The sequence below is a fragment of the Scyliorhinus canicula genome, chromosome 18, assembly GCF_902713615.1.
Source record: "Scyliorhinus canicula chromosome 18, sScyCan1.1, whole genome shotgun sequence".
In the NCBI taxonomy this organism is placed as follows: Eukaryota; Metazoa; Chordata; class Chondrichthyes; order Carcharhiniformes; family Scyliorhinidae; genus Scyliorhinus; species Scyliorhinus canicula.
Genome location: NC_052163.1, coordinates 74,322,533 through 74,336,877, shown reverse-complemented (window position 1 = coordinate 74,336,877; position 14,345 = coordinate 74,322,533). Strand labels below are relative to the sequence as shown.

The following is a 14,345-nucleotide window of genomic DNA, read 5'->3' as shown; positions in this document are numbered from 1 at the left end:
GCCCCCTCCCCAACACCACAATGTCTGTCTGTCTGTCTGTCTGCCTGCCCCCTCCGTTTCTGCATCAAGACCCCTAATCCCCTTGCTCCACAGCTCACCAAGTCACAGGACCACCTGCTCTTGGAATCTGGGACTTTTGACTGAGGACTGCTTGTAGTCCCACCACTAACCACAACACTGCTGGCATTACAGAGCTGCTGACCAATCAGATTGGCCAGCAGCTCTCGAGGCAGAACTTCATCCTCCAGACAATTAACACTCCTTGGAATGTGAATTGGCTGCAGGGCAGCCAGTATTGGCAGAGATGCATTCCCTGCTGGCTGTCAGGCATTCGGGCTGAAAACACTGCCATTTGAAAATTCCTGCCAAGTCAACCCAGCTGAACCTCACTCAGCAAAGGCTTTTTGAAAGTCTCGATATATTGCATTCCCCTTGTTCACTGGTATAATTCAATACAACACTATTCAAGCATGACCATTCCCTTTCAAAATTTGGATTGGCTACTCCGATTATGTTTATAATACATCAATGAAAATCGCTTTATTGTCACGAGTAGGCTTCAATGAAGTTACTGTGAAAAGCCCCTAGTCGCCACATTCCGGCGCCTGTCCGTGGAGGCTGGTATGGGAATTGAACCGTGCTGCTGGCCTGCTTTAAAAGCCAATGATTTAGCCCAGTGAGCTAATGAGCCAAACCAATGTACAATTATAAAATGTATCACATAGATCTCCCTGGATTTGATCCATCTCCCTTTTCAAATACAGTTATCACATAAGCTGCTTGCAAATCCTCTGACTTCTAAGACTATTAACATTCCTAATGAATTTTAAAGATGTAAGATTGCATCTGCTATCTCTCACCTAACTTTTAAAATGCTTGGATGCAATCCAGCCAACTCTTTCCATGCATTTAAGTTTGAAAGCTTTTTGAACCTTTCCCAAGTTCCGACACTGAAAAGTTTCTGATAAGATTTAAACTAAATGGAGACATTTCTCATGATCAGAATTAATTAAAAACCGTTGCTTCAAGAAAAACTGTTTCTTAGAGTTTCTCTTTCTCCTCCAACTCAGCTCTCCCCCCCCCCCCCCCCATATCCCCATTCTAAAGCTGCATTCTTTCCCTCCCCAGTAGTTAGATTTTCTCGCTGTTTCTTTGAAAATTGTGACCTCACCCCACCCCATTCCACTCTCTTCCCAGCGGCGCTAGGACCCAGGTCCACCTCCTCCGCTGGCTCGGTGACCACCGCCCTACTTTGTGAGAGCGGGACCATCAGGCATTCTCCTCCCCCGGGTCCCCGTGCCCGCCTTCCCGGCTCAGCCCGCCGCCGCTCTCACTGACCTTCTCCCGGAGTTGGCGCTCGGTGTCCAGCTCCCGCTGCAGAGCCTCGGCCCGATCCTCCGCCTCATCCGCCTGCTGCTGCAGGGTCTGGATCTTCCGCCGCACTGACTCCAGCGAAGTGGCTCCGGTCATGGTGAGTTTGGAGGATGTGGGACAAGCTGCTCTCACTCTGCCTCTCTGACTGAGTGTGTGCCTCTACTGAAGGGAGGATCCACTCCCTCCCTCACACCAATAGGAACAGAGGGGGTGGGGGCAGCCCCATTACAACAGGGAGGGACTGCCAACCTAAAATATGGAACATTTGTCCTTATTTGGGAATGAGTGGGAAACGGGAGGAGTGTCAGGGAAGCAGAAAGAAAGAGTTTAGCCCAGCAGAAAGTTTCAGCTTTTTATTACATACCGAGAATTAGCTGCCTTCATTCTGCTTCCAGGGGCCTCTTGTCAAAATGTAGGTTAATTGTTCCTGTCTTCTCCGTCCAGCTGGAGCCCTCCCCTCTGATCCAGTTTACACTGGGAGCTGCCAGTGAGATCTCAGCCTTTGTGTTCCCTTAACTCACTCTAACTCCATGTCCCTCTCAGGAACAGGCCCATCTCTCAGACCCAACCTTAAGAATTGCCACTAAACCTATTGTTAAAGGTGGAGGCTGAAAGCTAACTCTCACCACATTGCCTACCTCACCCTTGACCATGCCCTACTGGGCATGGAGCCACCGTGTCCAAGCCTCTCACTGACCTCATCATCTCCTCTGGACATCTTTCCTCTACAACTTTCCAACCTCATTATTCCACCTCCTCCCCTCTCCAAACCCATACACCACCCTAAAGACAATGGCCAGCGCTGGACACCTTCACAACACGAATCAGAAGACATCATCATGTTTGGGGATTCCAGATAGTTGGAGAGACAATGGGAGGGGAGGAGGGGAGGTATTAAAGTAAATTTAACTTTTGTTTCGCCATTACGGCCAGGGAAAGGAATGAGCACAGGTCACTGCTGGAATTTCACCGAAGTAGGTGGTCTAAGGGTCAGAAATTCACATCTGGTACAGACAGTGGCCAGAGGGGCAAAAAAACCCAGTGCAAAACAAGACATCTGGCCAGTATAATCCTGATTTGAACTAGTGGCAGCTCACCATCACATTCTCAAGGACAACTAGGGATAATCCAGCCAGCGAAGTCCACACCCCAGGAAATAATATTTTTCATCTGTTCCTCCTTCCCAAGATCCACAAATGGTAGATCCATCACTTCAGCCTGTCCTTTCCCAGGGAACTGATTTCTCCTGACCTCAATTGTTTTCTCTCCCCTTTCCTACCTACGTCAGCAATTATTCTGATGCCCTCCACCACTTTTAACTATTTCCAGTATCCTGACTCTAATCATCTCCTCTTCACCATGGATGGCCAACCCCTGTACACCACCGAGCCCGACCTCCAAGCCCCTATTGGGCTGGACTACAGAAGCCAGGCTTCTTCCACGAGCAAAGGAATAATCTGCATTCATCATCATCCTCTTCCGCCTGGCTTATCCTGGTCTCACATTGAACAACTTCTTCGACTTCACTCACTTCCTCCAAATAACAATGATTGCTATGAGAATCCCATGGGTCCTAGCTATGACTACCTTTATGTGGGATGTTTGAAATATTCAAGTCCCTTTCATTTCTTCTTTTCCCAGTATGCTGATGATTGTATTGGTGCTGTTTCTTGCTCTTGCCATGAATTATAAAACTTTATTAACTTTGCTTCCAATTTCTGCTCTTTCCTCACCGTCAGCCGGATTCTTCTTTTCCTTGGACCTTTTCTGCCTCCATTTCTGGGAATAGGTTTTCCACAAGTATTCACTGTAAGCCCACTGACTCCCACAGCTACCTTGTCTACACATCCTCCCACCCACTGTAGTATTATCATAACTGTAAGATCTGCAAGGGTTAATGAAGTGTCTAGGCTATCCACTAGAGGGAGCTACAGTTACAACTATATAAGGCCAAGCCTTTTGGGAGAGTGCCTGCAGGAGTTAGCTAGAGAGTCAGAAGTACAAATAGTGCAAGTGAGAGCAGATCATAGTTTATATCAGTATTAAGATTAGCTGTAGATGAGTGTAGTTAATTGTTATTAATCAACTGTATTCTTCCGGAGTATGTTGAATCCAAATTAGTAGTGTTAATAAATTTATAGCTTTGTTTCAGTTCAAGTTAATTTGTGGTCTTTGTGAACACTACGCCAACCATCCTGAAATGAGCAACACAAAGAACACTACATCCACCTCCTGTACCAATTATTCCATTCTGCTAGTTTCTCCATTCCTGTCATATCTATTCTTATGATGCAGTCTTCCATATCAGTGCTTCTGATATCTATGTATTTTTCTTCCGCTCCCAGTGTGGTTGGCACCATGTTAATCCCATTTTCCACACTTCTGCTCTCACCCCTTCTCCTCCCCCCCCCCCCCCAAACTACACAAAGGTTCTCCTTGTCCTCACCGTCCTCACCTTCCACCCTATCAGCCTCCACATTTAACGGATCATCCTCTGCTGTTCTCAGCACCTCCAACATGATGCCCCATCAAACATGCTTCCCCTTTCCTTTCAGCATTCCAAAGGGACAGTTTTCTTTGTGACACCCTGGTTCACTCAACCCAAACATCCCATCCCCTTTCCACGACAGCTCCCTGTGCAAACACACGAGATGCAAAACTTTCCCTCTTCGTTCCTCTCTTTCCAATGTTCAAGGCCCCAAACACTCCTCTAGGTCAAACAGTGATTGATGTGATATTTTCAATTTAGTATATTATATTCATTTCTCCCAATGCAGTCTCCTCTACATTGGAGAGGCCAAACGCAGACTGGGTGGCAACTTTGCAGAACACCTTCGCTCAGTCTGCAAACATGACCCTGAGATCCCTGTCTCCTGTCTTCTTAATTCTCCAACTCTAACCTATCTTTCCTCAGCTGACACCAGCGTTCAGTAAAGCTCGACATAAACTCTGGAACAGCACTTCACCTTTCGACTGGGCACTTTACAGCTTCCCGACTCCACACTGAATTCAGAAGGTTTAAATCAGCACCACTGATTATCATAGAATTTACAGTGCAGAAGGAGGCCATTTGGCCCATCGAGTCTGCACCGGCTCTTGGAAAGAGCACCCTACCCAAGGTCAACACCTCCATCCTATCCCCATAACCCAGTAACCCCACCCAACACTAAGGGCAATTTTGGACACTAAGGGCAATTTATCATGGCCAATCCACCTAACCTGCACATCTTTAGACTGTGGGAGGAAACCGGAGCACCCGGAGGAAACCCACGCACATAGAACATAGAACAGTAAGGTTAAGGGGGGGGGGGGATTGTTGGGTTACGGGTATAGGGTGGATACGTCGGTTTGAGTAGGGTGATCATTGCTCGGCACAACATTGAGGGCCGAAGGGCCTGTTCTGTGCTATACTGTTCTATGTTCTATGTTCTAATTGGCTCAAGTGAACTGGCAAATTAGGTTAAGAGATATGTCAATCGAGATGCAGTGGCAAACATTTAAGGGGATATTTCAGAATGCGCAGAAAAGATACATTCCAACAAGTAAGAAAAGGTCCAAGGGATGGACAGGCATTGATTGGTTAACTAGAAAGGTTAAATGTAAAAAACATAACATTGTACAAAGACAGGTGGAAGGTCAGATGATGGGACAGAATATAAGGGACAGCAAAGGATGACTAAAAGATTAATAAGGAGCAAAAAATTAGAACATTAGAGAAAACTCGCCAGGAATATAATAAAAAAACAGAGTTCTGTCTTGGGTGTGTCTTGCGGGTGTTTCTTGGAGCCGGCAGCAGCGCGAGCAACCCCGCTATCAAACGGGACTTTGTATTTTTGGGGGGCCTCTGTGAGGAACTCCCCACCGAGGCCGCACTTACCTCACTTCCTGCACTGACAAGCTCAGCTAAGACTTAGCTCATCAGTACAGCAAGAGATCAGGGTGCTATTTAATAATAATCTTTATTAGTATCACAAATAGGCTTACATTAACACTGCAATGAAGTTACTGTGAAATTCCGCTAGTCGCCACATTCCAGTGCCTGTATGGGTACTGATGGGCATCCAGGCAGTGCTGGGGTGGTGGTGGTAGTGCCAAGGTGCCAGGATGGCAGTGCAAAAATACTCAGGTGGTATCAGAGTGCCAGGGTCCCACCCTTCCCAGAGCCCGACCACCCGGTGGCCTAATAATTACATGTGAGACCGCCCCCCAAGTGTCGTTAGGCCTGATCCATCTTTGTGGAAAACTAGTGCTATATGGTGCTACAATCAGGTCTCCTGATCCTGGGCCTTGGGTTACTTTGGTGCAGATATATTTCAGTGAAGCTAACAGCTTACTTAAATATGCAGATCTGGATTCCGCTCAGTGAGGGCGAGATTCAGATCTCAATGCTTTGTTAGATCCTGTTAGACTTTGCGAGGCATCCCTAGCGTTGCACATCACACAAGAGGCCTCCTCATGAGAATTAACGGCCTCATTGCGTCACCGAGTCAGGTATCACGAGGCCATTCAATCGTGCCCATAAATACAGATAGTAGGAGTTTCTATATATATGTGAAAAGGAAACGAGTTAACAAAGTGAGTGTGGTCCTATAGAAAGTGTGTCTGGAGAATTGATAATGGAAAACAAGGAGATGGCAGGTGAATTGAACAGGTATTCTGCACCTGTCTTAAGGATAGAGGGTACGAGGGGCGGCACGGTGGCACAGTGGTTAGCATTGCTGCCTACGGCGCTGAGGACCCGGGTTCGAATCCCAGCCCTGGTTCACTGTCTGTGAGGAGTTTGCACATTCTCCCCATGTCTGCGTGGGTTTCACCCCCACAGCCCAAAGATGTGCATGTTAGGTGGATTGGCCATGTTAAATTGCCCCTTAATTGGAAAAAATGAATTGGATATTCTAAATTTATTTTAAAAAAAGGATAGAGGGTACATAAAATCCCTGAAGCAGTTATAAACCAGGAAATGCAAAGGAGGGAGGAACTCCGGAAAATTACAGTCACCAGAGAAGCGGCCTTGTAAATTATTGGAGCTGTTGGCTGACAAGCCCCGGGTTCTGATGAACGTCACCCAGGGTTTGAAAAGAAGTGAAATAGTTGATACGTTGGTTTTAATTTTCCGAAGGTCATATTCGACTGGAAGATAGCAAATGTAACTCCATTATTCAAAAAAGGAGGGCGATAGAAAGCAGGAAACTGCAGGCCAGTTAGCCTAACATCTGTCAGAGGGAAAACGTTAGAAGCCATTATTAAAGAAGCTATAGCAGGGCACTTGGATAAGCTCAAGGTCATCGTGCAGAGTCAACATGGTTTTGTGAAAGGAGTATCATGTTTAACCAAATCATGGGCATTCTTTGGGGAAGTAACATGTCTTTGAATAAAGGGGAACCTGTGGATGTACTGAAGACATTTGATAAAGTGCCACATCGACAGTTATTGTAGAAAATAAAGGCTGGATTCTCCGGTCTCCCAGCCGCGTGTTTATTGGCAGTGTGCTGTTCACTAGTGGTGGGAATCTCTCTTCCCGCTGTTTGTCAATGGGATTTCCATGGGTGGGTGTGCGCTGCCAGCTGGAAAAGAGAATCCCAACAGTTGGAGAATGCTGGGCAAACGCTCCTGGTATAGTGGGCAACATACATATTGGCATGGACAGAAAATTGGTTGGCTAACAGGAAACAGGGGTAAGTGTTTTTTTTCAGGTTGGATATAACAAGGGATGTGCCACAGGGATCAGTGCTGAGACCTCAACTTTTTACAATTTATATGAATTATTTGGATGAAGGTATTTAAGGGATGGTTGCCAAATTTGCGGATGACCCAAACATAGGTCGGAAAGTAAATTGTGAAGAGGATATGAGGAGGTTATAAAGGGATATGGACTGGTTAAATGAGTGGGGGAAAATTGCCAAATTTACCGTGGGCAGCACGGTAGCATTGTGGATAGCACAATCGCTTCACAGCTCCAGGGTCCCAGGTTCGATTCCGGCTTGGGTCACTGTCTGTGCGGAGTCTGCACATCCTCCCCGTGTGTGCGTGGGTTTCCTCCGGGTGCTCCGGTTTCCTCCCACAGTCCAAAGATGTGCGGGTTAGGTGGATTGGACATGATAAATTCCCCATAGTGTCCAAAATTGCCCTTCGTGTTGGGTGAGGTTACTGGGTTATGGGGATAGGGTGGAGGTGTTAACCTTGGGTAGGGTGCTCTTTCCAGGAGCCGGTGCAGACTCGATGGGCCGAATGGCCTCCTTCTGCACTGTAAATTCTATGATCTATGATCTAAATGGAGTATAATGTAGGAAAATGTGAAATTGTCCATTTTGGCAGGAAGAATAAAAAATAATCTTATCAAAATGATGAGAGGTTGCAGAGCTTTGAGACGCAGAGGGGTCTGGATGCCCCAGTGCATGAATCACAAAAGGTACAGCAAATAATTAGAAAAGCTAAACAGCGAGTAATTAGAAAAGCTAATAGAATGATAGGGGCCTCACGGTAGCATGGTGGTTAGCATCAATGCTTCACAGCTCCAGGGTCCCAGGTTCGATTCCCGGCTGGGTCACTGTCTGTGCGGAGTCTGCACGTCCTCCCCGTGTGCGCGTGGGTTTCCTCCGGGTGCTCCGGTTTCCTCCCACAGTCCAAAGATGTGCGGGTTAGGTGGATTGGCCATGCTAAATTGCCCGTAGTGTAAGGTTAATGGGGGGATTGTTGGGTTACGGGTATACCGGTTACGTGGGTTAAGTAGGATGATCATTGCTCGGCACAACATCGAGGGCCGAAGGGCCTGTTCTGTGCTGTACTGTTCTATGTTCTATGTTCTATGATATAATCCCTACAGTGCAGGAGGAGGCTATTCGGCCCATCGAGTCTGCACCAACCCTCCGAACGACCACCATATCTTGGTCCACTCCCTCGTCCTAACTCGTAAACCAGCATACCTTTGGACACTAAGGGCAATTTAGCATGGCCAATCCACCTAACCTGCACATCTTCGGACTGTGAGAGGAAACTGGAGCACCCGGAGGAAACCTATGCACACACGGGGAGAAAGTGCAAACTCCACACAGACAGTCACCAAGGCAGAATCGAACCCGGGTCCCTGGTGCAGTGAGGCAGCAGTGCTAACTACTGTGCCGCTCCAGTGAGCCTGGATAATAGAATGTTATAATTTATTATGAAGAAAATTGAATACTAAAATAAGGAAGTTATGCTTCAGTTATACAGGTCATTAGTGAGCCCACATCTGAAATGCTGCGTACAGTATTGGTCACCTTATTTAAGGAAGGATGTAAATGTGTTGGGGGCAGTTCAGTGAAGGTTTACCAGACTAATACCTGGAATGGATGGGTTGTCTTACGAGGAAAGGTTGGACAGGTTAGACTTGTATCCACAGGAGTTTAGAAGAGTAAGAGTTGACTTGATTGAAACATATAAGACCCTGAGGTGTATTGACAGGGTGGATAAGGAGAGGATGTTTCCACTTGTGGGAGAATCTAGAATCAGGGGTCACTGTTTAAAAATAAGGGATAACTCAATTAAAACAGAAATTAGGTGGATTTCTTTCTCCCAGAGGGTTGTGAGTCTTTGGAACTCTCTTCCTGGAAAGGCGGTAGAATCAGAGTCTTTGAAGATTTTTACGGCAGGGGTGGATAGATTCTTGGTAAGAAAGGGAGTGATATGTTATCAGCGATGAGCGGGATGAATCTGCCATGATTTTACTAAATGATGGAGCAGGCTCGAGGGGCTGAATGCCCTCCTCCTCACCTTTGTTTGTATTTAGCTGACAGCCTCCTGACACTGCGGAGGCATCAAATCCCCATCAGCAGAGTGTCCATGGCACTATATAGTGGCCTTTACATGACCTATGTTAAGCCTGATAATATGCTGCCCAGAGAATAAAACGTTTGTCACAATCAGCAGGGTGGGACAGTTTGTTTTTACCTCCAGTGATTAAAGTGTGGGAAGGAAGTGTGGGAGAGGTTTTGCTCTTCAGGGGCAAATTGAACTCCAAAGTGGCAGTGCTGGAGTGAAATCAGTGGTACATGCTCCCTTAAGCATGAGACCCCTCCCCTTCCTTTCTACCTGCTCCCTCCCTTAAACTCACCCCCTCCACCACTTGCCTTTAACCTACCCAAACTCTTTGACCCAAGACTCCGGATATGCCTGCTCCAGGCCTTGGGGTCCTTTCTTCACCAGCAGACCCAGCAGCAGCCACTGATGTAATTGCAGTGCTGCTGGGACTGGTGGAGTAGGCCAATCAGATTGGCTCATGCCCCTCCCCCTCACTTTTCCATACATAATCGGCGGGATTCTCTCAGCCCGGGACCGGGCCGGAGAATCCCCGCGACCGGCGCAAATCACGCCATGCCGCCCTGACGCCGGGACGTGATTCTCCGCAGAGTGGAGAATCGGTGCCATTGGCGGCGGCGTGGCGTCGGCCAGACGGGCGAGCGGCCGTTACAAAAAACCCGAGTCCCGCCGGTGCCATTCTAATCTGCTCTCAGCTGGCGGGACCTCGGCATGGAAGGGTCCAGGGCGGCTTGTGGGGGGGGAGGGGGGATCGACCCAGTGGGGGCCTCCGTTGTGGCCTGGCCCGTGATCGGAGCCCACCGACTGGTGGGACGGCCTCTCGGGCTGGGGCCCTCCTTTCTTCTGCGCTGGCTCCTTTAGCCTTACGCCATGTTACGTTGGGGCCGGCGTGGAGAAGGGAGCCACTGCGCATGTGCGCGTTGACGCCGGTGCCACTGCTCATGCGCAGACCCCACGGCGCCCCCAGTTGATGCCGGGATCAGCAGCTGAAGCGGCGTGGGCTGCTCCAATGCCGTGCTGCCTATCTGGAGGGGCCAGAATTGCTGATCCTGAGGCCATGTTGGGGCAGTTGAGAAACGCGGCGGCGTTTCCGACGCCGTCATCACTTAGCCTCAGTATCTGGGAATCCCACCCGTTGTATCTGGATTTATGGATAGTGATAGCCAAAGGTCCAATTACATTCTATCCTATGGCTGTCCAGGCCCACTCATACCAGTGCCATTAGTGTATATTGGAAGGATTTACAAGTTGATAGCTGCTTGACTGCGTTATGAACGTATCTTCTGTGACCATCGAGTCCTGGAGTGGGACTTGAACCTGGAGCCTCTGGTTTATAGAAGAATCATAGAATCTGTACAGTGCAGAAGGAGGCCATTCGGCCCATCGAATCTGCAACAACGTTTTGAAAGAGTATCGTACTCCCCTGCCCTATCCCTGTAACCCCACTTAACCTGCACATCTATGGACACAAAAGGGCAATTTAGCATGGCGAATCTACCTAACCGGCACATCTTTGGGCTGCGGGAGGAAACCGGAGCACCCGGAGGAAACCCACGCAGACACGGGGAGAAAGTGCAGACTCCACACAAACAGTCACCCAGAGCCAGAATTGAACTCGGGTTCCTGGTGCTGTGAGGCAGCAGTGCTAACCACTGTGCCACCATGCCGCTTGAATGAATATATTTTTTTAAAGTCTCAAATGATATTATTTGCGTTATATGCAATTGTCCCATCTTTCTCCAATAGATTTCCTCTGTATTCAGTGAAATAGGATGCCACTCTTTTTATCCAATCATAGCGAGAACTTATCTGGAAATGGTTCTTTCCCCACCCCTGCACACCCCCCCCCCCCCCCCCACCCCCCTGTCTTTAATCTCTTACTCATCTATGAGTTACTCCTTATTGAAACCATTCATAAACATGGGCTCAGCTTCTCTCTGAACTCTGTACCTCCTCTCCCCCTCTGACAGTCTACTGCCAATGTGCTCTCAGATTCCTTGTCCAATGTCCATCCATGGATGACACCTAATTTCCATGTAAGACATTGTAAGACCAAAGCCACTATCTTCCGTCTCTGACATGAACACTATCCCTCTCCCCAACCATGTTCTCAAGCTGAACCTGCCATTTCAAATCTTGACATCCTGACTGAGTTCAAACTGAGATTCCCACTCATAAAGACCATCTACTTCCCGGTCTGTAACATTGCCAACGCAAGCCCACAGCTGCTGAAACTCTCTTTAATGCCTTTGTTATCTCCAGATTCAACTATTCCAGTTCCATGCCAGATCTCTATCATGTATCACCTTTTAAACTGCGGCTGATCCAATGCTTTTCTGCCACTATGTTACCCCACATCAAGCCTGCTCGGCAATTGCCTCTGTGCTTTCAGTTCTCAATTGCCTATTAATTTTAAAAACTTCACCCAGCGACTCTGGAAGCTGCTTCCACCACCCTGAGAGCCACTTACATCATAACAACTCACTGCATTGAAGCCTCTGCTGTCCTTTTACAAAGTATCCTAAATCTATGCCCACTGATTATCGACCCGCCAGTCAATGGCAACAGTTTCTCCCTTTATAGTCTGTCATAAACTCTCGGAATTTTGAACACATCTATTAAATCTCCTTTCACCTTGCGCACTCTAAGGAGAAGAATCCCCCATTCACCAACATCTCCAAATAACCAGAGTCTGTTGTCTCTGGTACCGTGCAATTTCTTCGACACACTCTTTAAGACGTAACATCTTTCCTGAAGTCAAGTTCCCAGAATTGAACACAGCCCATCAGCTGAGGTTGAACCAGCAATTTAAGGGGCAGCATGGTGGCGCAGTGGTTAGCACTGCTGCCTCACGGCACTGGGGTCCCAGGTACGATCCCGGCTCTGGGTCACTGTCCGTGTGGAGTTTGCACATTCTCCGCGTGTTTGCGTGGGTTTCGCCCCACAACCCAAAGATGTGCAGGCTAGGTGGATTGGCCATGCTAAATTGCCTCTTAATTGGAAAAAATTAATTGGACACTAAATTTAAAAAAAAAGAACCAGCAATTTATAAAGATTTAGCAGAATTTGCACTTTATCTGTTCTATTTCAAACCCACCCAGTTATAGTTCTTTTAAAGTACTTGCCCCAAGAGATATTGTGCCCTTTAATCTACATACCCTGATGCTCCAGTATCAGCTCCATGATTAAAATCACCTCTTCTGAATCATTAAGGGAGAAGTGCAGTGACATATCAACATACAAAATTAGAAGCAGGAGGAGGCCATTTGGCCCCTCGAGCCCGCTGCACCATTTACAATGACTCACGTCCGAAGCTGTCTTCTCAGACTGTAGTAGCTTTTCCTGAGCACTTTTGAGCCCCTCTGATAATTTGTCCAGTTCGTCTTCTGTACCTTTCATTTTCTTCTGTTGGCCCATCAGCTCCTCTTCAACCTATTTGGGAGAAAGGACAGGAACAGTAAGATCACAAAGAAACACAGGAGCAGGAGTAGGCTATTCATTCCTCAAGCCTGCTTCACCATTCTATTAAATTGCGTTGATCATCTGCCTTAACACCACGTTCCCTCACTCTCCCCATATTCCTCGGTGTAATTCGTATCCAGATTTCTATTGGTTTCTGACTTGAAAATGCTCAATAATTGAGTTTCCACAGCCCCAAGGGGTAGAGAATTTCAAAGACTCAGCACCCGTTGAATGAAGAAATTCCCCTCCGTCTTAAATGACCTGCCCTTTATTCTGAGGTGGTATCCCCTAGCTATAAACCACCACAGCCAGGCGAAACACCCTTCTTGCATCGACCCTGTCACGTCCTGTAAGCATTTTGTAGGTTTCAATGAGATTACCTCTCATTCTTCAAAGCTCTGGAGAATACAGGCCAAGCTTCATAAATCTCTCCCCATACTTACCATCTAGGGAGCAGTCTGGTGAACCCCTGTTTCACTCCCTCTGTGGCAAGTATATCCTTCCTTAGATAAGGAGATTAAAACTGTACACAATACTCCGGGTTCCGTCTCACGAAGACTCTATACAATTGCAGCAAGATATCTTTATCCTTGTACTGATATCTCCTGGTGGTGAAGGCCTTCCTAATTGTTCGTTGCACTTGCATGTTAGCTTTTAGTGACTCATGAACAAGGACACCCAGGTCCCTTTGGACATCAACACTTCGCAACCTCTCATCATTTAAGAACTACACTGGCTGTCTGATTTTTCTGCCAAAGTAGATAACTTCACACTTATTCACATCATGTTCCATCTCCCGCGTTCATGCCCATCCACTTAGCCTGTCTAAGTCCTCTTGAAACCTCCTTGCAACCTCCTCACAATTCGCATTCCCACCCACCATCAGCAAATTTGGAAATATTACAATTGGTCCCAAAACACCGCAACTCTCCATTGAGCATACTACAATTCTATTTTCTCAGTGGATCATTTAAATTTCTGTACATTGATTAAACTTTTACAAAACACAAACAATAATATTTTGGGTGAAAGTTTGGCAGTTACAACTGTAATTGAACAAAGGGCTGCATTTTAAGCGGAGGTGGCTCAGACATAGTCAAGGTCCATTCCCACGAGAGGGAAAGGTGGGAGAAGAAAAGCCAGAGTTCCCTGGATACCAAATCTGTTAGAGAGTAAAATGGAGCAGAAAAAGGGTGGAAGTAATTGATGTCAGACTGATAATGCAAGTGAGATCCAGGCTGAATATAGAAAGTTTAGGAGGTAAGTGAAAATAGAAACAAGAGCAGCAAAGAGAGAGTATGAGAAGAGACTGACAGTCAACATATAAAGGAATCTAAAGGTTTTCTATAGGCATATAAATAATGAAAGGGCAGGGGTTCTGGGAGTCAACTGTATTAATAATAATAATAATCGCTTATTGTCACAAGTAGGCTTCAATGAAGTTACTGTGCAATGCTGTGGACTTGGAGTAACATGTACATCTTTTAGATTTTGTTCCCATCCAGGCACCACAAAACCAGATGGGGTTTTCTCACAATCGATGATAGTTTCATGATCACCATGATTGAGCCGAGCAGTGAAGAGAGCAGACAATAATCTGGGCTTTATAGATCAAGGCAAAGTGTACAAAAGCAAGAAAGTTATTATGAACCTTTATAAACACTGGTTCATCCTCAAGTGGAGTATTGTGTCCAATTCTGGGCATCACACTTTAG

The 14,345-nt window shown here is 46.9% G+C and overlaps 1 protein-coding gene across 4 annotated transcripts in view; it reads right to left on the bottom strand.

Moving 5' to 3' along the window:
* LOC119953033 (tropomyosin alpha-1 chain) overlaps positions 1–14,345 on the bottom strand; it is a 131,032-nt gene that overhangs the window by 82,447 nt on the left and 34,240 nt on the right. For 2 of the 4 annotated variants that reach the window (XM_038776808.1, XM_038776809.1), the window contains exon 2: positions 12,475–12,600. In XM_038776808.1, the coding sequence (XP_038632736.1) occupies positions 12,475–12,600 (126 nt within the window). Of the gene's footprint in view, positions 1–1,338; positions 1,547–12,474; positions 12,601–14,345 lie in introns of those variants that run through there. The other 2 variants (XM_038776812.1, XM_038776810.1) reach the window with 2 other exon arrangements.